This window comes from Antechinus flavipes, chromosome 2, assembly GCF_016432865.1.
Source record: "Antechinus flavipes isolate AdamAnt ecotype Samford, QLD, Australia chromosome 2, AdamAnt_v2, whole genome shotgun sequence".
Classification (NCBI taxonomy): Eukaryota; Metazoa; Chordata; class Mammalia; order Dasyuromorphia; family Dasyuridae; genus Antechinus; species Antechinus flavipes.
The window spans coordinates 61,802,475-61,828,601 of NC_067399.1; the positions used below are offsets into that span (position 1 = coordinate 61,802,475).

A 26,127-nucleotide genomic window follows, 5' to 3' on the forward strand; every position below is an offset into this window, starting at 1 on the left:
AGAGGAAGGAGACCACATGGACCTGGGGACCTTTGCGAGAAGCTCTCAAAGAGGGAGGGGTCCTCACATACCCCAAGACCCTTCAGGGAGGGAATCTCTGCAAGGTCAAAATTATTTTCATTATAATACTTAGTTATTATTTCCTAATAAATTCTCCTTTTCCCATCTACATATCTATCTGAGTCTAGATTTTCTTCACATACTTCAATAAAGCAACAGATTGCAACAGATTGAAGCAGAAGCAGATAGAAAACTCCAGTTGGCTTCTATTAATGTAAACATTTAAAGAGATTTACAAAAACATATAAAACAAAGCTACTTCTTTTATTATTGTTTAGTCACGTCCAACTCTTCATTATCCCATTTGGGATTTTCGTGTCAAAGACACTGGAGTGGTTTATTATGATTCCTTGTCCAGCTCATTTTACAGATGAGGAAAATGAGGCAAACAGAGTAAGGTGACTTGCCCAGAATGACACAGTCTGAGGTCAGATTTGAACTCAAGTCTTCTTGACTCCATGCCCAGAGATGTACTCATTCTGCCAATATATTTTACAACATATTGTGTGATTGTGCATTATGCAATATTATTTAATTTGAAATAACTAAATTAAATTGAAACACTTAAATATAATTTGAAATATATTATCAACATACAAATAACACAAAATATATTAATGTGTTATATGATAAACAATAATATCAATATTATTTTGATGTATTAATAAATATAATTTTTAACATATTCATTTAAATGTAAAATAAATAAAATTAAAATTAAAATTAAAAAAATTAAAAATTGAAATAGAGCAAAATCTCTGGATGAATTTTTAATTTTTAGACTAGGGCAATAATATTTAGAAGGGCAAAGAATTCTGAGACCAAAAAATTTGAGAATACTACCTTAGACTAAAACTCTTCTAAACTAATTGCATTATTTCCAAATAGACAAGTCACTTTTCATCTTGGGCAATTGAGTTTTTCTCTACCTCCTCTGAGGGAATGGGATTTGAAACCTTAAAAGAGGTTTCAAATCCCAGTGAATGAAGATAGGGAAAAGCAATTGTGCCCACTTTGCTTGAAGGAAGCAGGATGAGAGATGCTCCTCATTCAAACTGCCCTCCTCATTGACATGTGCTGGGAGCTAGGCTAGGAAGCTATGGGACCAAGGGGATAGGTAGTGGAAATTTCTCATTTTCTATGACAATAGGCAAAGGGGAGAGAATGGATGGTGATAGTGAAAAGATTTGCGGAATGGAGGAAGAGCTTAAGAAACTTCACATCAGAAAGTTCCTCTCTTCTCTATGGAGTAAGAGGCTGGATTATTTGCTTTACGTATGGGGTTTGGAGTGGGTTGGGAAAATTTGGAGAGAAAAGGTTTGGATCAGATAAAAGGTGAATGAAATTGGGAATTAATAGAATAGGAGAATTGTCAAGAGCCCAGATGAGATTATATACCATAAATGTATATTTATTTGAACTTGGATAAATTACTTAACTTCTCAGTTATTGATTATTGTAACAATCCTGTGAATAAGGTTGGATAGAAATTATTATCCTCATTTTACAAATGAGGAAACTGAGGCATGAATCAGCAAAGTGACATACCCATGATTACAGTCTCTTTGAATTCAAATCTAATGTTCCTTGATTGTTCTATTTTGTGTATGTGAGTCCTCAATTCCATCCATTCCTACTAAGGATGGGCAAAAGGGTGCTGAGGAAAAAAAATGCAAAATGAAAGACTATCCTTGATTTCGAGGAGCCTATATTCTCCTGGGAATTTTCTTCCTGGAAAGACTAAGAGAATGGTGAGGGATATCTCAAAGATCTATTGTGTGATGCTATCCTGGGGGAGAAAAAGGAAATGTTATTGTTGGTGGTGATGGTGATGGTGATGATTCTAGCATATATATATATACACACACATATATATCCTTCATATATATGTATATATATATATATATATATATATATATATATATATATATGTATGTATGTGTGTGTATGTGTGTGTATATGTATATGTTATTTCTTTTACCCTCAATGAAATTCCACTGGCCAGGGATATCCTGTCTGCAAATGTCACCTCTCTCATTCCAAACTCATTTTCCCATTATTTCTCAAGTATAGTTGCTTGATTTGCAAAATTCCACTGCCCTCTAGTGGACAAATAAGATCTTGATCACAGGATTGGCCAATGAATTTTATCTGGATGTTGGTTCCTGTTATGTAGTCCGAGGGGGTATTACAATATACACTAAAAAAAAATTATTATCATTTTAGTTCCAACAAATTACGCAGTGTGAAGACGTCGTGTCTGTGGTTTTTCTGTAAATGATATTTCGTTTGTGCCCATGAAAAAGTCCTTTTTTTTTTTTTTTCCTTGTGGGCTTACTTTTGGTCTGTGCTGAGATGTTACTCTCTAAGTTTCTGTGAGTTATTTACTCTCAGATTTTGTGACAGGTCAGATTTGCTTTTACTGATCACACACAAATCTACTTCAATGTTTCATTGAACCAATAGAAGCTTTTAGGCTGTTCTGTGTTTTCTCATTTAACAAACACTAATAATTCAATCTCTAGGTCAAGGATGATTTGAGGAAATTTTTGTTAATAAAGGGGACGCTTGGAAAGATTATGAATCCTTGATCTAGGAGCAGAGGCTGAAAGAGAACTTGTCTCTAGTTCAATCTGTTCATATTACAGAGGAGAAAACTGAGGAAACAGTTTCTGCCAGAAATAGGAAATGGTTTACCCAAGAGCACACAAGTTCCCAGTATCAGGGATGGGACTAGAACTCGAATCTTCTGACTCTAACGATCAGGTTCTTTCTACAACTTTGCACCAATTCCCTTATGGAGAAGCCATATTATAGGTGTGAAAAAAACACATCTTCAGACGTAGCTAGGTGACACTGTGGCTATGATGGTGCTCCTGGAGGAAAGAAGATGGCACCTACATCTAGCCTCAAACACTTATTAGCTGTGTGATCCTGGGCAGATTATTTAGCCTCTAACTGCCTCAGTTGCTTAACTTTGAGATGGGAGTAATAGCAGTACCTACACAGGATTGTTGACTATTAAATGAGATAATATCCGTGAACTGCTTAGCACAGTGGCTTGTACACAATAGATGCTATACAAGTGCTTATTTCTTTCCCATCTCTGTTAGGGAAATGAAGCAGTGAACCTAATGAAGAATATAGTGCTGCTTGCATTGGAGTTAGGGGATTTAGTTTCCATTTCTGGTACTACTTCTGAATTTGATGCACTGTATGACCTTGGATTAGTCATTTCCTCCCTAAGAGCCTTATGTTTTTTCTCTGAAAAATGAGAAGAGCAGGACTAAATGATTTCAAAAGCTTTCTCCAGCTCTAAGTCCCATTAATGGGACCTAGACCATTTTGGTCCCATTGACCAAATGGGACCTTTTGAATAGGTATATATAGGAAATTTTTACTTTCTCAATCTTCTGGAAGCACTAACCCAAAGTAACATGTACACTATGGCAAGGGGTCAGGAAGCTAATGCAAGAAGATCAGGTACAGACTTTGGGCCATCACTTGGGGATGACTAATTGGAGGGAGATAAACTGAGAAATCACAATAATTGTTGTTGTGGAGGGCAAAGGTTGATTAACTGCAACTTGGCTTTCTTGCTTTGTAGCCATGTTCGATTCTTCTTGATCTCATTTGGGGTTTTCTTGGCAAAGATATTGGTGTGGTTTGCCATTTCCTTTTTTTTTTTTTTCAGATGAGAACATTGACGCAAACACAGTAAAGTGACTTCAGACTTGGTGCTCAGTCCACTGCATCACTTAGCTGCCCCTACATTTATTAAGCACCTACTAGTTGCCAGGTACCATCCTATATGGCGGGGATACAAAGAAAGCAAAAAAGTCCCTGCCTCCAGGAAGCTTATGGACTAATTTAGATGACAATAAGCAAACAAATATGTATAAAAATCTGTAAGCAGGATAAATGAGAGATCATCAACAGAAGAAGACTGTAGAATTAAGAGAGATTGTGAAAAACTTCCTGTAGAAGGTACAATTGTAGCTGGTACTTGAAGGAAGCCGGAAGAGAGAGATGAAGAGGAGAACATTCTGGGAAGGGGGTTAGCAACAGTTTCTTCCATCTCTGCATCTGTAACATGAAGCGGAGAGATGCATTCTAAGGTCTTTCCCAGATCGAGATTCTAAGGTTCCATATCATAATATGGGAATCTGAGCATCTGGTACGCTACCTGCAACTTGTATGTGTCTGTTTATTTGCTTGTTTCTCTTAGAATGTAAGCTTCCTGAGAGAAGAAACTGGTTTTTTGTTTGTTTTTTGGCATCCTCAGGACTTAGCACCATGCCTAGCTCACAGTAGTCACTTAATATCTTGCAGATTGATTGATGCTTCTCCATGGGTGCAACTTTCCACACACTAATAAGGGTCAAAGTGTGAATGTTTACTGATAGAGTCATAAGATCATAGAATTAAGGGAGGGACTTGAGACACCATCGAAGCTAAACATAGAAAGGGGCAGAGTCAGAATTTGAACTCAGGTCCTAACTCCAAGTTCTGTGCTCTTTCTACTGTCCCCCACATGAGCCCACAGAAACTGTTGTTACCATGCTTAGCATGACTCGATTTTAATGGGATTGGCAAGGGGAAGTAGGAGCTTTTCCTCTTTTTTTTCATTGGGATAGAGACAGACAAACAAACAGACAGACATACACACAGAGACAGAGAAACAGAGAGAGGCAAAGAGATAGGGGCAAAGAGAAACAGAGAGACTGTGAGAGAAATAGGGAGAGGGTGATTACCAAACTTACCTTCTCTGCCCTGCCCCTCTTCCCAACCTCCCCACCCCCAACCCAAGTTCACTTTTGCAGGCGACATGACTAATGAAAGAATTGCTCCTTTGCTTCTAGTCCAAACTGCTGGTTTGGACTAAATTGGTGGCTTCTCAGCCGCAGCTCTTTGCTGCTGTGGCTACCAGTAGACTCTGCTATGGACTCATTTCTGGAACTCTCATGGTTCTTCTGACATTTAGAAGCCTGAAAGATCGCAGCTTAGTCTGTTCTATCACTGATACTCAGTAATCTAAGATCAGAAAAGAATAAATGCACCAGATAAAGAAATAAGAGTATCATTCATTCATGAATGCCTATATGATGGCCTGGATGAGAAGATAAAAACAACTACTGTTACTATCACATCTCTGTCTCTCTGTCTCTCTGTTTCTCTGTTTCTGTCTCTGTCTCTCTCTCTGTCTCTGTTTCTATCTCTCCCTCTCTGTCCCTGTCTCTGTTTCTCTGTCTCTGTCTCTGTCTCTCTCTCTGTCCCTGTCCTCTGTCTCTGTCTCTGTCTGTCCCTGTCTCTGTCTCTTTATCTCTGTCTCTCTGTCCCTGTCCCTGTCTCTTTCTCTCTTTATCTCTCTGTCTCTGTCTCTGTCTCTCACACATCTGTAGGAATGCATGATTCCTTACTTAAAAGCTCCTAGGGAAGAGAAAGGGAAAGATTTCATTTTTGTGTATGCACTATCATTTCCACTTCAGTAGCTAACTTAAAAGCTTTTCATTCCTCAAATTAAAACAATAACACTTCACACCTCTCAGAAAAATGATAAATGTTGGGGAGGATGTGAGAAAATTGGGATTTTCATTGTTATTGGAGTTGTGAGCTCTTCCAACCATTCTGGAGAACAGTTTGGTACTATGCCCAAAGAGCAATGAAATTGTGCATACACTTAGCTATAACTACCACTACTAGGTTTGTATCTCAAAAAGATCATTAAAAAAGGGGAAAGGACCTATATGTGCCAAAATATTTATAGCAACCCTTTTTGTGGTAGCAAAATATTGGAAATCGAGTTTTTGGTTTGGTGCATGTAAAAGTTCTTTTTATACCATATCATAGTATATTAAGTTTATAATAGTATTATGTCTAAAAAATTGCCTATACTTAATTAAAAATACCTTATTGCTAAAAAATGCTGGTTATCATCTGAGCCTTTAGTGAATTGTAATCTTTTTGCTGGTAGCTGGTAGATCTAGCTACATCAGAAGATGTGGTTTTTTTTCACACCTATAATATGGCTTCTCCACAAGGGAATTGATGCAAAGTTGTAGAAAAAACCTGATAGTTAGAGTCAGAAGATTCGAGTTCTAGTCCCATCCCTGATACTGGGAACTTGTGTGCTCTTGGATAAACCATTTCCTATTTCTGGTAGAAACTGTTTCCTCAGTTTCCCCCTTCTTGGTGGCTGCTGATTGTGCAGGGTGGTGGTGGTTGCTGAAGGTTGGAGTGACTCTGGCAATTTCTTAAAATAAGACAACAATAAAGAATAGCACATCAGTGGATTCTTCCTTTCATTTGAACACTTAGAGACCATTGTAGAGTTATTAGTTGGTCTATTTTCAACATTGTTGTGTCTTAGAAAAAAGGGAGACCTAAGGTGAGAGAGAGAAAAGGGGATGGCTGGTCAGTGGAATCCATTAAGTTTGTGGTTTTTGTGTGTGGAATCCATTAATTATGGATTATCATAATTTTTTTTGCCATCTTATATAGGTACAATTAATGGTGCCTCAAAGCAATTGCAATAGTAACTTCAAAGATCACTTATCACAGATCATATACACATATACATATATATATATAGATGTAATAATAATAATAATAATATATATGTAGCAAACCTTTTTGTGGTAGCAAAATATTGCAAATCGAGTTTTTGGTTTTTTAGTGTATGTAAAAGTTATATTTACACTTTTAACAGTTTATTAAATATACAATAGCATTATGTCTAAAAAATATCTTATTGCTAAAAAATACTAGTTATCATCTGAGCCTTTAGTGAATTATATATATATATATAGATATAATAATATACAATATAATGATAAAGAAAAAATTGGAATGTTGAGAGAATTACTAAATGTAACAGAGACATCATAGGAGCATATGCTATTAGAAAAATGGTGCAGATGGACTTGCTTGATGAGGCAGGGTTACCCCAAATCTTCAAATTGTTAAGAAATGCAACATCTGCAAAGTGTAATAGAGTGCAATAAAATGAGGTATTCCTGTATGTCCAAGTCATATACAGGATAACCTGGAGGAATAGAAAAAAGGGATTGGCAAGTATTAAAGGGATTCAAGAAAAGCTTCTTATAGAAGGTATGACTTTCAAATAGATCCTCAAGGAAGTCTAGAAACAGAAACAAGGAGGGAGAGAATTCCAGAGATGGAGGACAGTTGGTACACATGCCTAGAGTTGAGAGAAGCACTACTTTGTCCACAGTTCAGCAAGGAATCCAATTATAACTGAATGTTCTAATTAATCTCCTTGCCTTGAAGCATAAAAATAATTTTTAACACGTTAGCTTGGATTATGTACTTTTGGAGAGTTCTAGGGCAGGATATGGGTAGTAGAGATAGAATTAGTCTACAATGAACATCACAAATTCAATTCTCAATTTTGAGGACATGCTAAAATATTTAGAGAACAGTTAGCTATAATTTTAACACCCATAACATTTTGATGCTGTCAACAGAATATGTAGGAGAAGTAAAAAAGGACATTTTTTATAAAGGGTTATATTTGAACCTGCAGTCACTCTCAATGCACTCAACTTTATAAACGCAAGCTTATAAATAATGAAAAAGGCAAAATACGAGAGGGATCAGCTGGCTGAATCTTCCCCATTCTTCCCCCTCCCTCTTTCTGTGACATGTGAGCTCTTTCTGCTAGCAGAGAGCCATGTAACCTTCAAGTTCCTTTACATAGTAAAGTTCCTGGGATCATATCCAAATCAATGGATGCTGAGGGAAGAGACCCAAGAGATGGAAGGGGTGAAGGTTGGAGACAAAATAATGACTTCTATAATCTAATATTTCATTTCATCCCCTAGTTCATGGCTCAGAATATCATAGAATTAAAATAATTTTTGTGAGTTGAAAACCAAAAATATAATCATTCTCCTCCACCAGCTGAGAATGTTTCCCTAGGCACATAGTTAGCAAGTAATGGTAACAGTCTCAGTGCACCATCTGGTGGCTATATCATGGATTGCACCATGTTCATCTAGACCCCTTTTCTTTATTTTTTTAAAAATTTATTTTAAACACATATTGTTTTATGAATCATGTTGGGAGAGAAAAATCAGAGCAAAAGGGGAAAATGATGGGAGAGATTAAAAAAATAGAAAAGAAGTGAACATAGCATGTGTTGATTTGCATTCAGTTTGCTTAGATTTTTTTCTGGATGCAAATAGTATTTTCTGTCCAAAGTCTATTGGGATTATCTTGGATTACTGAACCACTGAGAAGAACCAAGTCTTTCATAGTTGATCATCACACATTCCTGTTATTGTGGGATCCTCTTTCGCTGGATTTTTACCTGTGACAATACGCACCAGTCCAGATAGTAGCCCAGGTGTTTATGACTGGTATTGAATTGATTATGGTTTGCTGATTATGGAGGAGTCATTGAGCTAAGCACTTAGGATGTAAACATAAATTAACCATAATGCTTGTCCTTAAAAAGCCTACATTCTATTCTGTGCACTCTAACATAGGGTAACAGTCAGTACTTTTTTCCACTTCAGAAATTCAAGGTTTTAAAGTTCCTTCATTCTGTAACATTTGATGATTTCATGATTTCATTTGACCTAAAGTGCTGATCTTTTAGAAAGAGGTTGAGACTGAGGCTGGGATAGGGCCAAAGTACATGAGAATGTTAGAAACTGGGGAGGCTATCTAGGGATAGCTTCAGCTAGAGTCTACATATAAAATGAAAAATGAAATGTGTGTTCCCCAAATATCTCATTATAATCATCATCAATCAAAAAGCATGTTTTAAGAGCCTAAGTAGATATAATATTTAATTGAGAGTTCCACATTTTAATTAGCTATTTGTAATTCTTGCACTATTAGAAATTTAATGTCTGAGTTTAACAGAGATAACTGGAAATTTAGTGGTAGAATTTTTCAAAATCATATTTAACTTTTTTCCCAATTGCATGTAAAGACAATTTTTAACATTTTGAGTTCCAAATTTTCTCCCGTGCTTCCTCAGCTCCTACCTCTCTAAGCAATTTGATATGGATATGTATGTTCATTTATGTAAAACATAAAATATGATATTGTGAAATAAGAAATGAAACAAACTGTCCCAAAATAAAGAAAATCGAAATACTCTGTTTGAATATGAATGTTTTGACTCCAGTAGTCCTTTCTCTGGATGTGGATAACATTTTCCATGAGTCTTTTGAAATTGTCTTGAATCATTGAATAGTGCTAGAATTGTGATGGAACAGCAAATAAATCTTAACTATTTAAACAAATGGGGCAAGTCAGGAATTTTGAAATGGAAACAGTGCCTTCAAATATTAGAGACATTCTAGTATAGTAAAGAAAAAAAGTTTTATTTGGATTTGGAGTCAAACAAACTGGGTTACTTTAGCCAAATTTCTTTCTGTGCTTCAGTTTCTTCATCAGCAAAATGAGGGGATAGACTTGTTGTGTAAATGGAAATCCTCTATACAATGGTATGAGTCTACTAGTTATCCAGTCTTTGCTTGAAGATCTCCAGGTAGGGGCCAACTACTACCCAGAAGTAGCCCGTTCTCCTCTTGAATAAATAACTTTAATTAGGAAATTTTTCTTTACACAAAACCTAAATTCTCTTTTTTGCCAAGTTGGCCTATTATTTCTAGTTCTTTACTCAGGAGCTAGAAATCATATTCCTCTTCCCATGACAGCTTTTCAATAAAGCAATAATTATCAATGATACATATCATTCCCCACAAGAAGTAGAGTTCACACTCCATCCCTGCTGCTTCTTGCCTATATGAGCTTAAGACAATAGAACACTCATCCCTTCTGGACCCCAACTTTCCTATTTATAAAATGAAGGTGTTGGTCTAGATGACTTCAGATGTCCCTTTTATCTCTAGATTTATATTCCATAACTTTTTTTGAAAAAATGTTTTATTTCTTCAATTACATCTAAAAATAATTTTCAAACATTCTTTAAAAAAGTTTTGAGTCCCAAATTCTACCCTTTTCTTCTTTTTTATCCCATCCAAAGGACAGTAAGAAATCTGATATAGGCTATAAATATGCAATCATGTTATATATATATATATATTTCCATATTAGTCAGTTGTGGAAGAAAATGCAAACAAAAAAAAAGGAAAGAAAATGAAAAATAGTACACTTTGGCCCGTATTTGGATGTCGTCGATTCTCTTTGGAGGTAGATTACAGTTTTCATTATGACTTCTTTGGGATTGTTTTGGATTGTTGTATTGCTGAGAATAGTTAAGTCAATCATAAATGATCATTGCATAGTGTTTCTCTTACTAAGTATAATATTCTCCTGATTCTGCTTACTTCACTCAGAATCAGTTCATCTAAGTCTTTTTAGGTATTTTTAAAATCATCTTGCTCATTATTTCCTATAGCCCAATAATATTCCATTACAATCATATACCACAGTTTGTTCAACTATTCCCCAATTGATGAACATCTTTTCACTTTTACAATTCTTATCCACCACAAAAAAGATATATATAATAAATAGATCATTCCCCCTTTTTATTGACCTCTTTGGGGTACAGACCTACTAGTATTATTGCTAAATCAAAAAGTGTGAAGTTTTATAGAGCTTTGGGCATAATTTTAAATTGCTCTCCAGAATAGTTGGAACAGTTCACACAATGTCCAGTTTTCCTACATCCCTTCCAACATTTATTATTTTCCTTTTCTGTCATATTAGCCAATCTTTCATGTGTGAGATAGTACCACAGAGTTGTTTTAATTTACATTTCTCTAGTCAATAGTGGTTTAGAGCATTTTTTCATGTGAGTATAGGTAGCTTTGATTTCTTTGTTTGGAAACTGCATGTTCATATCCTTTGACTATTTGTCAATGGGGTAATGAATTCTATTCTTATAAATGTGATTAATATTTTTCTGTATATATGAGAAATGAGGCCATTATCAGAGATATTTTTAAATTTCCTCCTCAGTTTTTTGCTTTCCTTCTAACTTTGGTTGCCTTGGCTTTGTTTGTGTGAAAATTTTTAAATTTAATATAAACAAAATTATCCATTTTCCATTTTCCAATATTCTTTATTTACTATTTTGTCCTAAATTCTTTTGTTCTCCAGAGATCTGATTATTCATTCACAGGTAAATTTATTCCATGCTATCTTAATTTGTTTATGGTATCATCCTTTATGTCTAAATCATGTGTCCATTTTTGACTTGGAAGGTGTGAGATGTTGATCAATACCTAGATAGGCCATCCTGTTAGCATTTCTAGTACAATATTGAATAATAATGCCAATAATGGACATTCTTGCTGGCTTATTCTCATTACAATTAATACTTGCTAATGGTTTTAAATATGTACTACTAATTAATTTAAGGAGTTTTCCATTTATTTGTATGCTATCTAATGTTTTTAATAGGAATGGATATTGTATTTTGCCAAAAGCTTTTCTTCATATATTGAGATAATCATATAATTTCTAATGGTTTTATTATTGATATGGTCAATTATGTTGATAGTTTTCTAATATTGAACCAATCCTGAATTCCTGGTGTAAAATCCTACTTGGTCATAGTATATGATCCTTGTAATATATTGAATAATTTCCTTATTGGTATTTTATTTAGAAGTTTTGTACCAATTTTCATTAGAGGAATTTATGTAAAGTTTTTTCCTGCCTATATTTTAGCTCTTCTTGGTTTACATATCAACAGCATATTTGTGTCATAAAAGGAATTTGGTAGGATTTTTCCAGTTAGTTTATAGATTGGAATTATTTGTTCTTTAAATGTTTGATTGAATTCACCTATGAATCGATCTGGCTTTGCGGTTTTTTCTTAGGAAGTTCATTGATGCCTTGTTCAATTTTTTTTCTAAGATATGGTTATTTAAGTATTCCATTTTCTCTTTGTTAATCTGGCTATATATATATATATGCACACACACACACATATATATCTACTTCATTTAGACTCTCAGATTTATTACATATAATTGGGAAAACTGTTTACTAATAATTATTTAAATTATTTCTTCATTGATGGTGGATTCGCGCCTTTCATTTTGGGGTAATTTTTTTTCTTTCCTTTTTAAAAAATCGAATTGATAACAGCTTATTTATTTTATTGGTTTCTTCCCCTCTTTAAAATCAGCATCTAGTTTTGTTTATTAATTCAATGGGTTTCTTTTGATTGAATTCATCCTCCTTTGATTTTTAGGATTTTCAATTTGGCACTTAATTGAGGATTTTAAATTTGTTCTTTTTCTGTTTTTTTTGTTATTATTGTTGTTGCCGGCCTAATTCATTTGTTGGGAGCTGCATTCTCTAAGCTGACTGGCAAAGCCACAGCACTGAGATCAAATGTGCACAGCACTCATGCAGGAAGAACATTTCCTTTTATGATTCTTATTAGTGGACTACTATTTCCTATATTATTTATAATTGGCTTGATTATAGCACTAAACATTATCTTTAAAAATCTGGTGACAAGAGGAATTTGAGCAAATTAACTAGAAATGATTTTACATGCACATTCTGTCCTAATAAAACTAATCTCTCACTGAGACAAATGATAAAGGAGAGAACACCATGAAAAGCATTATCACTATGGGAGAGAATCCAAAGGTTTAGGAAACAATGATGTTTACCAACTTAGACTCAGAAAAGATCAGTGTGTTTAGGAATCAATAGATGGTTAAAGTATAATTGGAATTTCCCTGAATGTCTATGTACACGGTTCCAAGTTAGGGAAATAGAGGGATCAAACAATCCATAGGATTGACAAAGAAGACATAAGTAAACTAACAAGTCACTGACATTTTACCTTGTATAAAATTTACCTTTCATTATTAGTTTCGTGTAATGTAATCAATAATTAACACTTAACCATAAAAACTTACTCGAATACTAAATGTCAAATATAATAACATATAAAGATCAATAAGTCAGACACATATCTGAAAACTATGTTGACCTAAAGAAATGTATATGTAATCAGGAAAATTGAGTGATCATGATATAGTAAAAAAAATAAAGCCTGAAGGAGCCTGAGAGAAGTAGGAGCATCACTTCCTCAGTTCCTCATTCAAGCTACCCCACGAACCCTGTCTTCCTTTGATGCTGACCCATTCTTTCTGCTCAGCTCTTTTGGATCCCCTGCAGAGGCTGGACCCCTGCATTCACTGATCTGCTCTTTCTCCATTTTATTGATATAAACATTTAAAGATATAAAGTTTCCCTTAAATACTGCTTTGATTGCATCCCATAAATTTTGGTATGTTGTCTCATTGTTGTGATTCTCTTTGATAAAACTGTTTGTTGTATCTATGAATTTTTCTTTGAATCACTTGATCTCTAAAATTAGATTGTTTAGTTTTCAATTAATTTTTAATTTTTCTACTGCCTTTTATAGAATGTAATTTTTATGACTTTGTAACCTGACAGGGAAAGATTTAATGTTTCTTCTTTTCAGCATTTGGTTGTGAGATTTTTATGTCCTAACACATGGCCAATTTTTTTTTGTAGGTGCCATGTAATGCTAAAAAAAAGGTAAATTCCTTTCTATTCCCATTCAATTTTCTCCAGAATTCTATCATATCTAGCTTTTCTAAAACTCTCTTCACCTTTTCTTTTATTATTTGGTTATATTATTATAATTCTGAGAGAGAAGAGTTGAAGTCTTCCACTAGCATAGTTTTATAATCTATTTACTCCTGTAATTCATTTAACTTCTTTAAAAATTTGGATACTATGTCATTTGCTGCTTATATGTTTAGTATTAATATTACTTCATTCTGTGGTACCCTTTAGTAAGATATAATTTCCTTCCTTATCTCTTTGAATTAGATATCTTTTTGCTTTGCTAAGCCGAGATCATAATTGCTGTTTTTTTTTTTACTTCAGTTGAAGCATAATATATTTTAATCAGATTTTTACCTGTATCTGTGTACATCTCTCTGCTTCAAATGTAATTCTTAAAAACAACATAACGTAGGATTCTGATTATTAATCCACTCTGCTATCCACTTATATTTTATGAGTTTATCCCATTCACATTTACTGTGATTACTGATGGTGTATTGCCCTCCATTTTATTTTTTCCCTAATTATCTTTTTCTCTCTCTTTACCAGGTCTTGACTCATCAATGTTTTGCTTGTGAACATTGTCTCCTCCAATCTGCCCTCCCTTCTATCAATTGCCCTCCCTTCTCTTATCATCCTTCCTTCTTACTTTCCTATACAGTAAGATAGATTTCCATACCCAATTAAATGTGTGTGTGTGTGTGTGTGTGTATGTGTATGTATTATTCTCTCTTTGAGTCAATTCCAATGAAAGCAAAGTTCAAGCTATTCCCTGCCCCATCTTTCTCTTCATTATAATATATCTTTCACACCTTTTCATGTAAGATAATTTACCCCATTTTGCCTCCCCCTTCTGTCTTCTCCCAGTGCAATTCTCTTTCTCCTCATTTAATTTTGGACTGTTTTGTAAATATCATTCCATCAAAATAGTTATACCATACCATCTGTCTATGTATACTCTTTCTAATGCTCTAAAAATGATAAAATTATTAACAGTTATAAGTATCATTTTCCTCTATAGGAATGCAAACAGTTAAATCTTATTGAATCCCTTAAGTTTTCTCTTTTCTATTTACTTTTTTATTCTTTTGAGTCTTGCATTTGAAAATAAAAATTTCTGTTCAGCTCTGGCCTTTCATCAGGAGTGTTTCAAAGTCCTCTATTTCATCAAATATCCAACCTTTTCCCTCAAGGATTATGCTCAGTTTTACAGGGTAGGTGATTCTTAGTTGTAATCCTAGCTCTTGGCCTTCTAGAATATCACGTTCTGATCTTTAATGTAGAAGCTATTAAATCCTGTGTAATCCTGATTGTAACTCTATGATATTTTTTCCATAACTCTTTTTTTTGTGAGATAAACAGGGTTAAATGATTTTCTTAAGTTCACACAGCTAGTGTCAAGTGCAGACACTTAAATTTGAATTCAGGTCCTCTTGACTACAGGATTAGGGCTCTATCCATTAGTGCCACCTATCTGTCTCATTTTCCCATAACTCTTAATGTCCTTTCCAACTCTAAATCTACAATTCCTTACAACCCTAAATCCAGGCCTTTTAATTTACAAGAATTTTAAAAATTAATTTTAAAATTTGATCCCTCTTCCATAAGCACAATTTAAAAACTGAAGCAACTCCCAAAATATCTAACTCATGATTTAATCTAATGACTTGGGTTAGAGTTCTGGTGCCACTGTGAGATGTTTGGCAAATCACTTCAACTGCTTCAGGACCTTCATTTGTAAAAAAGAAATAATGGTGTCTATACTATATAGCTCCTAGGATTGTTGTGCTATTAAATAAATAATGTCAGTAAAGTATTTTGTATATATAAACATTCAACAGACAATTATTAAGTTTGATTTTGTGCAATGGTCTATGATCAGGCTGTTAAAAAGACAAATAAAACATGTCTCTTCCTTCAAGTGCTTAAAATAGAGTAGTCAAATATTTATTAACATCATCACTATTGTTATTGTTATTTTAGTTATTTTGATTGTTTGGTTTGTGATTGTAAATATACACAAAAAATTTACTAAGATCTTAAAACTATCTTTTAAAATGTTTTTGGTCTTGTGTTGTTAGTTACCTATTAGTGAAATCACAATTCAGTATGTCCCTTCTTTCCTTCATGATATAGCTTAACTTTTTCACCAGCGATTTTTTCCCAAAACTTCACTTTGTCCTCTTTGAGTTTTCTTCCCACCTTTGGAGTCAAGCTGAGCTCTAGGTATGACTCTGATTGGTCATAGAGAGGCCAGGTCGGCAGCCCTTCCCCATTGGGATCCCTGGAAATTAGGAGAAAAGGAGTGAGTGGACTGGAGAATGGAGGAGAATGTACCATTTCCTTCCCAATCTGCCACAGACACAATTTAAGTTTGCTGATGGTTCATTCTCTAGTGTGTTCCAATTTCAACTAATTGCCTTGCCCCACCAAGAATGACTTTTCCTTAAGTGTATTCTAGGGACTGGATTGAAAAGATTACCATTCATATACCTCTTTCTACTTCTCCTTTATATGCTGTCCTGCCAAATTAGAATGTAAATTTCTGGAGAGTAGGAAAATTCTTTTTTTCTTGTTTTTCTTGTTTTTTTCTTGTGCTTAATATGGTTCCTAGAATATAGGAAGTATTGAATAAATATTTAATCTAACCTAATCTAGGATCTTTGTAAAATAATGATGCCTCATATTATTTGGAAATGAATGTGTGATAAAGTATATATGATGACATGTATTGTATTCTAATTCTATCATGTGAGATAACTTGATTCTTTGGAGTCTACCAATTGCATTTTCTTTTTGAGCATAATGTGTTAGGATAATATTACAGAGATGCATGATAACGCAATTATCTCTCTGGAGAAATGGGTTGAACCATCGTAATGTGGAGGATTCAGGTTGGAGTTTTGGTAATATGATGGTAACCTACTTCTGAAAGCTCCAATTTGGGATGACAGTGGAAGAATCCAGTACTAATACAAATGCTTGATGGGAAGAATATATATATATATTCATATGCTCCTATTTATGTAATCTTGGAAAGGTCTTTTGTCTCTCTAAGCCAGAGTTTCCTCATTTATAAAAAAAGAAGGTGGTTGAACAATATCTCCTCTAATGATAGCAGAAGTTCTTAATCCGAGGTCTGTGAACTTGGCCTTGGTTTTATATTACAATAATCATATTTTCTTATTTTTGTTAATAACAATAATGATATTTAACATTTCTATAGTGTCTATTAGACACTATAGTATATAATATATACTTATATAGCACTGGTAATGTATAGTTAGTTATATAGCACTGTGCTAAGTTCTTCACAAATATCATCTCCTTTAATCCTTACAACAATTCTGGTAGATAGGTGCTAGCATTATCCCCATTTTACAGTTGAGAAAACTGAGGCAAACAGAGTTTAAATAACTTGCTCAGTCTGACAGCTAGCAAGCTTCTGAGGCCAGATATGGACTCAAGTCTTTCTAATTTTAGCTTCAGCTCTATCCACTGAGTCACTTGGCTTTCTAATATAATTGGTTTCCTTTTAAATCCAATGTATTTTATTTTATGCATTTAAGAATAGAATTTAAGTAAGGGCCACAGACGTAACCAGGCTGGCTAACAAAATGGATCCCACACAAGAAAGTAAGAACCCTTGTTTACTGGGCCATCAGGAAGCATCACTGGGAATGATATTGGTTGACGTGGCTGTTGAGAGATTGGCTGGGGAGCAGGAATTGAGGGACCGTGCAGAGAGAGCCAGTGGCTGTGGGCAGAGTGGTTCTGGTATGTGTTAGGAAGAGATCCCAGCATGGAATGGTTTTAATGGTTATATGTAGGACAGTGAGACAGTGTGTGAAGCTTGGAGTCCTCATGAGAATTGGAATCTGAGGTAAGGAAGCAGAGATTCAGGGATAGACGGGTCTGTGACCTGGTTGCTAGTCCTTCCTCCATAGCAGTGAACTTCTGTAAGATCTGAATCATGGACTTGTGAGCTCAGTGTATTTTTTATTATAGGGAATTTTTTTTTGGAGGGGAAATAGGAGGGAGTTGTATGGGAACAGGGTTATCTGAAGCAAAGGAAATCCTTGAAGAACCATACTTAAGTCTGTCTTTTAGGAACTGCTCAGAGAATTATAGAATTTCAGAATTGAAAGGACCTCAGCAGCCCTAAAATATACTTGAAAAAAGTACTATAATATACTTGACCAGTAATCCTTCAGTCACTGCTTTATTTCCCCTATAGGGAAACATTGCTATTTACTAAAACATTCCATTTATAAAAGCCTTTATATATACACAAGTATATATATTTATACACAAAAAATATATAAATGTGTACTATATAAATATAAACATACTTCATAATATATATCTATATAAAATAAATATATATTTACTTATTTATAAAAACATTTATAAAACATTTTGGAGACAGCGCATGCCTCAGTGGATAGAGTGCTAGGCCCGGAGTCAGGAAGACCAGAGTTCAAATTCAACTTCAGACTCTTCCTAGCTACATGACCCAGGACAAGGAAGTTAACCTTGGATTGCCTGACCAAAATAGATCCACTGAAGAAAGAAATGGTAAACCATTCCAGTAACTTGGCCACAAAAATCCCAAATGATCACAAAGAGTTGGATATGACTAAAATAACTGAACAACAACCCAAAATAAAATACTTTAAAATTTACTTAGTAATTTACATGTGTCGTCTCATTTGATCCTTGCAATAATATTGTGAGGTAGGTGTTATTATTATCATCTCCTTTTTTTTTTTTAACAGATGAGGAAACTGAGGTTGATAAAGGTTACCTATCTGATACTATTATCTTTATTAGTGCTATTTTGTATCTTGATTATTCTTGGTTCATGATGTTCACATGATAGCTTTTTTGGGGGGTGGGTGGGTACAGAGCAAACATTTAATTCATAGTGTCTTGGATCTATCTGTATTCACCTGGCTCTCTGTAGCAAAAAATGCTGCTTCTCTTTCTGTGAAAGGAATCGTATAAACTGTACACATGGAATAAAAAAATGAAAAATGAAAAAACCCAAAAAAATTGTGTCCCCCCTCAAAGCTATTAAATAATCGAGGGAGGATTTGAACATACATCTTTCTGACTCCAAATGCAGCACTTTATCTACCTTACCATGTAGCTTCTTCTATATAGGAAATTCTAATTGTTAGGAAGTCTGTACAATGTTCATTTTGTGATTATCTATAAAGTTGATTGGGAATTGGGAGAGACAACAAGCATTTATTAAGTGCCTACTAAGTTCAAGGCACTGTCCTAAATGCTTTACATATATCTCATTTCATTCTCACAATGACCCTGGAAGGTAATTACTCTTATTTTCCTTCTTTTACAGTTGAAGAAACTGAGACAGACAGTGGTTAAATGATTTGCCCAGAGTCACATAGCTAATAATTATCTGAGGTTATATTTAAATTCAGGTCTTATTGACTCCAAATCTAGCACTCTATTGACTAAGTCACCTAGCTGTCTTTATATCCCTTCCTGTTTTGAAAGTCCAATAATGACTAGATGTTACCTAAAGTTAGATAATTAATAATTGGGACAATAAGATATCCAATGCTGTCAATAACCATGATGTAGGTACCAGTCTCTCTCTTCCTCTGAAGATGCTTGTAGCAATTCTATCAGAAGGGAACTAGGGATAGTTCTTGGGCTGATTTTTCTACATTTGCCTTAGTACTTTGGAGGCCATTGTTATCAGAAGGAAGAACAACAGAGCCGGAGTGGGAATCTTTTTGTAGCAAAGTAGTGTAGTTCTGGAGTGTCTGGTTACCCATATAAATTTCCTTGTGCTGTATATGGATTCCCTTGTGCTATATGTGTCCCTGGGGAAAAACCTCATACTTTTTACAAGATGGTAGTTTAGTCCTAAAAGCTTCCAGAAGTCTTAAGGAACAGCATATATCAAAGGGTAAGGTAGTAAAGCAAGAGACAACCTCGTGAATATGATCTGAATCCTTCTTGTTCTCTAAGGTATACTTGTAGGTTGTAAGACCTTGGGGTTAGAGACCATAGGATTCTGCTATGTGAGTGTACTAAAGAAACATGGTTATAAAGAGAAAAAAACCAGGAGTCAAGAGAGCCCTTTTTAGGAGTTTGGCAGCAAAGGTTAAGATTTCAATTTCAACAGCTGAGTTTGAAAGCTCATAATCTAATAGATATTAGAAATGGAGTCCTCTTTTCCACTATCTGGAACAAAAGATCAACTCCGAGGCAATGGTGACATAGCACCTATACTTTTAAGGAGGGACAAGGGGATGTGAGTCTCAGAGATGATGATTATGTCCTATTTTGTGGCCCCAAAACCAAGGACCCAAATATCGTAAGTATAAGGATAAGATTCTATAGACCTCGGCCCTTGGTTTCCCTCCATGTCCATGGGGTAATCCTGGGAACAAATATAGCTTAAAGAACACCATCCTGGGGGGATTCTGGCCAAATCTACCAAGGACATGTTATCTATATACTAGAACTAGTCACTCTAGGAGTAAAGCTTCACTCTTGATAGTCTCTGGCAGAACTGGCCCCCCCTTCTGGATTTTCTCAAGAAAGTGAAGTCAGTATTGTTGGCATTTAGCCACTTTTGTTCCCTGGACTATTTAAGTCATGATAGATCAATACCTAAATTGGAATCTCACCCATGGAGTGGACGATCTGCCTGGGACCCTCTTGGTTGGGACTTGTACAGCTGTGTTCCCTAGACAGAGGTCTGCAAAATTGGTGCTTCCCCGAATCGGTGATGTATTCTTTCTTCTCTCCTGCTCTACTCTATATATCTCTTTGTATTGTACTAGTTATATTACTCATAGGATGCATTAAGTGCCTTTGTTGTAAGAGCTGCATTGTCAATTCTTGTTTTCCTTTTTTATAATTTATTATTATTATATACATTATTATTAAACATTTTTATTACAACCTGGTGTCTTAGGTCTTGTTGTGGGAGCGAGCAGTTCTGTAGAAGCAAATCACAAATCTTAACCTAATGCCTTCTTAGAGCCCATTCTGGAATCAAAAACTTCCTCTGTGTATAGTGATTGCCACCATTTTACTTACCCTGTCCGAATGAAATTGGCCCAGTACCTCATCATTGTTCTGCTTAGCTGTTTCTCTTCTTCAGTGGAGTCTGGAAAAGCTGGAAACAATCATTCCTCCTGTAGTCAAACTTAATTGCCATCATGAAGAGTTTGATGCAACAAAAAACTATCAGTTTCACATTCAGGTCACTCTGCACATCTCAGAAATGCCTGAGCCTGATCCAAAGATTTGTGGTTCATTGTAATCAGTGTACTTAAGGGGAGATTCCCAATAATTTTTCCACAAATACTCTGATACCTTTTTTATGTAGGTCAGGAAATAGTTTTAGCATCATGAAGTTGTCTAATAATATAGACAGCTGCCCTGCAAGTTTCTGACTACTCATGTATACTAGTGTCAAAATCAGGCAGTGATCCTGTATTTGATATTTGATTTTATTTTGTGATTTTTTTCTATAATCCCACATAACAAACTTTAATTTCTTTTCTATCTCTATGTGAAGAAGCTCAAGTATTTCTTTATATCTCAAGAGTCAGATGCCAAAAGTCTAGTTTCCCTGGACTTTGATCACTTTTAATTACGGTTTAATTAAACATTGAACTAAAGTTTAAAAGTACATCTATCTCATAAAATTTCATGGAATTCCATGAAGTTCCAGTTCCTTTAGTTTCTGAGAAACTCTGTGGTATTTATATTATCCTTGAGAAACAAATTAGATGACCTTGTCCCACATTAGTCCTATCTTGCCAATTAAAGATGGTCTTGTTCCATTCCTAGACATTCATGGGTCTGCTGCTCTCAATCTACCTCCACTGGCCTAGGGATGCTGCTTAGTCCTATAAATTCACAAAGCATTCCCTAGAGACCGAGAAGGATAGCCTTGATCCCACGGGCATGTGTATGCTTCCTCTCCTTAATGTAAGCAGTTGGGATCCCTCATCTCCATGATGCTGCCACTATTATAACCAATGTACTATTTTTTGTTCTGTGCTTATGAAAAGGAGTTGTGCCTCCAATTCTCTGTCTCTGTCTAATTGAGGCAATCATCAGACCTGCTTTATTGGTTGGTTGTGCTCCTGCTAATGTACCATTACTTTGTGTAAAAATGTGCCTCTATTTACCTTTTTTGTTAAATTTAGCTCATGATAGTAGCTCAGCATTGGCTATTTTTAGAATGATAAGTCAATTCTCTTATTGGCCATTGAGCAACAAGAGCCAATGACTTAGTGGACTTTTTAAAGAGTACTGATTTTTCCCCTGTTTCTCTTCCTTTTATCTACCAGATATGCCATGTAACGTTAGGACTTTTCATGAGGGTGACTCTTCTACACATTGGAAGCACTGTCCTTGTTCCCACATGGCTGTTAGAAACGAGCTGTTCTAGGTGATTTTGAACTTGAACCTTTGGATGCCTCTTCTTTCTGCGTTTTTTTTTTTTTTTTGTCTGATGGCAGGTAACCAAGCAGTGATCCTGAGATGAACATTTCCAGAGTGGGATGCCACCTTGTGAGAATGAGAGATTTGGGGATAACTAAATCCTCAGATGGCAGAGGAGATGTTCACTACATTTCCTGAAGAAGTTGTTCATCAAAGAAGATAACTACTGATAAGAGGAATAACCCCAAGGTCTAGACTGGCATATGAGATGGTATGAACTAGAAAAGGGTTGTTTAGACAGGGCAGAGATGAGGTGATGTATAGTAATTCTATTCAGTATTCTTATCAATTCCATTATGCCTTGATGTTTTAAATACAAACCTCTCAGCAGAATATAAGAATAATTATACCATTGTAACCAGTTTTTTTAAGTCTTTCTGTTAATGTATATTTGTGATAGCCCTCTCTAGTAAGCTTTTCTTTTATATGTAGATCATGTATGAGGCAGATGTTTGTTTGGAGTCCTACTCTGCTTTTTGGGGATATCCTAGATATAAGCCTAGTTTTAACTAAGAAATTCTCCTTAGGGAGCACCAGAATGAGTCAGAATGTGAGAAAAAGAAATTTTCTTTTAGATGGTCAAGATTCCCCTATAACTAAATCCAATCACCTTGAGCCTAGGAACACTTTACTATTATAAGATTTAAGTATAAGACCTTTTAGACTAATTGAAGATACATCATTTCTAAACCTCTTCAACTTACAAGGTGACCTCCAAACATGGAATTTCTATCTCAGAACAGGCAAAGATCAAATAAAGAAACACAACAGAGGTCCAGGTTCAAGCTTGACTAGTTGAGTCCCATTTTTTATGGGTATATGGGAGAAATTGCCAAGATGTAAGAGGAGAGAAGGACTGCTTCTTCTCTACCCCTCAGAGGAAGTCTCAGTGTTACATGATGCTATTTAAGGAGTCAAAAGAAGAGAAAATAAGGTACATTCAGTCCTTTTTAAAAGAACCAGCTATTGAAACTTAGCATAAGTGTCAAGGGAAGTAACTCCAAGAAATTTCTGCATTAAAGGGTCCTCACCATTCTTTCCAACAATAACTCTCTTGACATCGTGATTCCTCTTCCTACAAAGTGTCAATAACCTACCCTATCTCTAGATCTCTTTCTTTCCTCACCATTCATATTTGAAATCTTCCTTGCTGGAAATTTCTAGCTGTCTACGTGCATATAGGCAATAGAACTAATCAGGAGACCTCAATTTCCCCTTTAAAATACCTGGATTTCTTCTACATTTCTGACTGACCCTTTTATATTTTACTAAGCAGGAGTACATGTGCTGGATGGGGAAGGAGCAATGGGAGCCAGATCTGGAAGGCAATCTTCAAATAATGACTTTTTCCTTTTCTCCCCTTGTAGATTCCTCAAAATAATCTTATTCAAGGTTTGGGCTTTTTCCTTGATACCCTATCCCACTCTGGACATGAGTTCCCTTTACGGAACCTATGATCCTGATATATCCTGTACTCTTCCTTCCCCAAACCCATTCTTGATCCCCTGCGAGCTTTTCTTTGTGTTTTATTTATTTTTTTAAAATCTGGGTCTTCCACTCTTGTTCAGATTAGCAGTACAATGGCCATTCATGGGCCCAATCCCAATACTGATCTATATGGGAATTTTGATCTACTTTTTAAAATCCTGGGTTTGCTTGCCCTATTATAGGCAGCCTGGTGCCTGCATAGGAGAGTTCAACATATTGGTGCTGGATTTAATATGGACACACAATTGCCTTAACCCAATGTAGTTCAGAACTCCCAATCCAGACAATCCTTCAACCTCAACCTTCCTGGAAGCAGGGATTAGAGGCATGTCCCACTATACCTGACAACTGCTTTTTAGTATTATTGCTTTTCTGTGGAGATCTCTAAGTCCCCAAGAGCAGCTGTAAGAAAGTGGGACTCCAATATCTTTGGGATGTTTTGGCTGATTATAGAATGGATTTCACAATAATTGAAGTCCTCTTCCACTTCTTTCTCCTGGTTATCCATTTGCTATTCTATTTGCTAATTTTAAAAATCTAATATTTAGTTATCAGTTCACTCTGCCCTGAGATTGTGCATTCTCCAATATTTACACACACACACACACACACACACACACACACTTGTATGTGTCTCTGTGTGTACATATCTTCCCCACTAAGGAAGGATACTAAGTTTCTTAAAGACAAAAACTGTATCTTTGTATTTCTTGCAATTGTAGACAGTAAATATTCAGTAAAGATTTATAGATATATTTTACTTACCCAACATGGAGCGCTCATCTGCCATGAAAGGGCCTCCAAAAACGAATGTGAGCTCAGCGGAATGGTCAGCTTTTACATAAGCAGGTTTGATCTTATCGAAAGTACTTGGCCGATGCTGGAATTCATATAAATAGACTGGAGCTCCAGAATCTGATGGAACAGAGCCCAGAAGAAGCCTGGAGTTAGGAATTTGAGAAATCTCACTGGGCAGAAGAAGCCCATTTTACTTCAATTTTTTTTGTTGTTGTTGTCGATGTTCATTGCAAAGGAGACCAATGACATCAGAAAGATAATGTCTTGAATTGCACCGGAATTGGATTTAAGTGAAGCAGAGCTGCACAAAATCATCAGCCTTATGCTTTCCTCCAGTCACCGAAGTCTAGTGGCAAGACAACAGTCAGAATGATTGCTATGATTCAGAACGCAGTGGACAATCTGGGCATAATCAATCCCTGGCCAAGCTGTAGGCACTCTACATGTAGAGCCTACTTCTGCAGTCTCATAGCCACTGGAACAAATCGTTCTTATTCTCCCATTCTGCTGGGAGAAATCATCACATGCTTGCAATAGACATCTCCCTAATTCACCAATGGCTTTGAAACCCAATGATTACCCTCAACCCACTTTAGCCTGTCTATCTGGATGATTTTCCCGGTGTGGTAGATAGATAGAGTGTTTTGGACAGGAAGTCAGCCAAGATGATGATTGAATTATAAGACATTTGATTGATAAAGCCTTTCTTTAAATAGTACTATTGATTTATTTTTATTTTTTACTGTTCTCAGACCTAGATTTTTCAAAGCTCACAAAATTGTAACCTAGTCCATCTCTGACATTCATTCAAATATAAACAAATGGAAACCAAAAAAAAAAAAAAAAGGCACCATGCATTCATGTGCATGCTATAGCTTCTTGGAGAGTTGAGTGTTAGGTGGATACCAAAGGTGAATGAATAGCCCTGGAAAATCAGCAAACCTTGACACTAGATGTGCTAGTTCCCCCTGAAAACCCAGTGTTGTCAAAATGTGACAAAACTACCTTTGAAGATATTTAATGAAAAACCCATCTTCCATAGGAAGCCAGTGCCAGCTATTCCTGACATTTACCTTGAAGAGAAATTCTCATTCTCCCAGAAGGAAGAAAAGGAGTATTTATTAAGCATCTACCGTTTGCTAATGAACTTCTCATTTGGTCCTTGCAACAACCCTGGAAAATAGGTGTTATAATTATTCCCATTTTTCAGTTGAGGAAACTGAGGCAGGAAGAGGTTAAGTGACCCACTTAGGGTCAAACAGCTAGGCCAGATTTGAGTTTAGGCCTCCCTTCCCCCCCGCCCCAGAATTCTATTCATTGTACCACCTAGATACCCCTAAGAATTTGTTATCACTATAACATATAATAATTAATTAATGATAAATATAATAATACTACTTCAATGATCCATGATTTCCTTGATTTAGGTTTTGCACTTATGACTTAGTAAACTCAAATCCTGGTTGTCAACTTTCAGTTGACAAGTGACTTTGCACATAGCCCTGGTCCCTGAACAAGTCACTCGATCCCTGGGCCAGTACTAGAAGCCTTCCTACTATGGAAACCTTCCTGTGTATGGTCTACACTGCTACAGGGCCGGGTCTCATTGACATCCAAATAAAGCATCCAAAGGAGGTTTTAGGGAAACACTATGATAATTACAATTTTTAAAAATAGTACACATAGTTCTATAGTGACTTAGAG

General features: G+C 35.5%; 1 protein-coding gene across 4 annotated transcripts in view; it reads right to left on the reverse strand.

The window, feature by feature from the left end:
- Positions 1 to 6,345: 6,345 nt before the first annotated feature.
- LOC127547932 (carboxylesterase 3-like) overlaps positions 6,346 to 26,127 on the reverse strand; it is a 68,734-nt gene continuing 48,952 nt past the window's right edge. Inside the window, exons 12-15 of one of the 4 annotated variants that reach the window (XM_051975062.1) lie at positions 24,391 to 24,540; positions 20,719 to 20,797; positions 15,718 to 15,916; positions 6,346 to 6,443 (exon numbers count right to left, since the gene is read on the reverse strand). In XM_051975062.1, coding sequence (XP_051831022.1) covers positions 15,730 to 15,916; positions 20,719 to 20,797; positions 24,391 to 24,540 — 416 coding nt within the window. In that variant the 3' untranslated portion in view covers positions 6,346 to 6,443; positions 15,718 to 15,729. Of the gene's footprint in view, positions 6,444 to 9,398; positions 9,626 to 12,007; positions 15,917 to 16,110; positions 16,243 to 20,718; positions 20,798 to 24,390; positions 24,541 to 26,127 lie in introns of those variants that run through there. The other 3 variants (XM_051975061.1, XM_051975060.1, XM_051975063.1) reach the window with 3 other exon arrangements.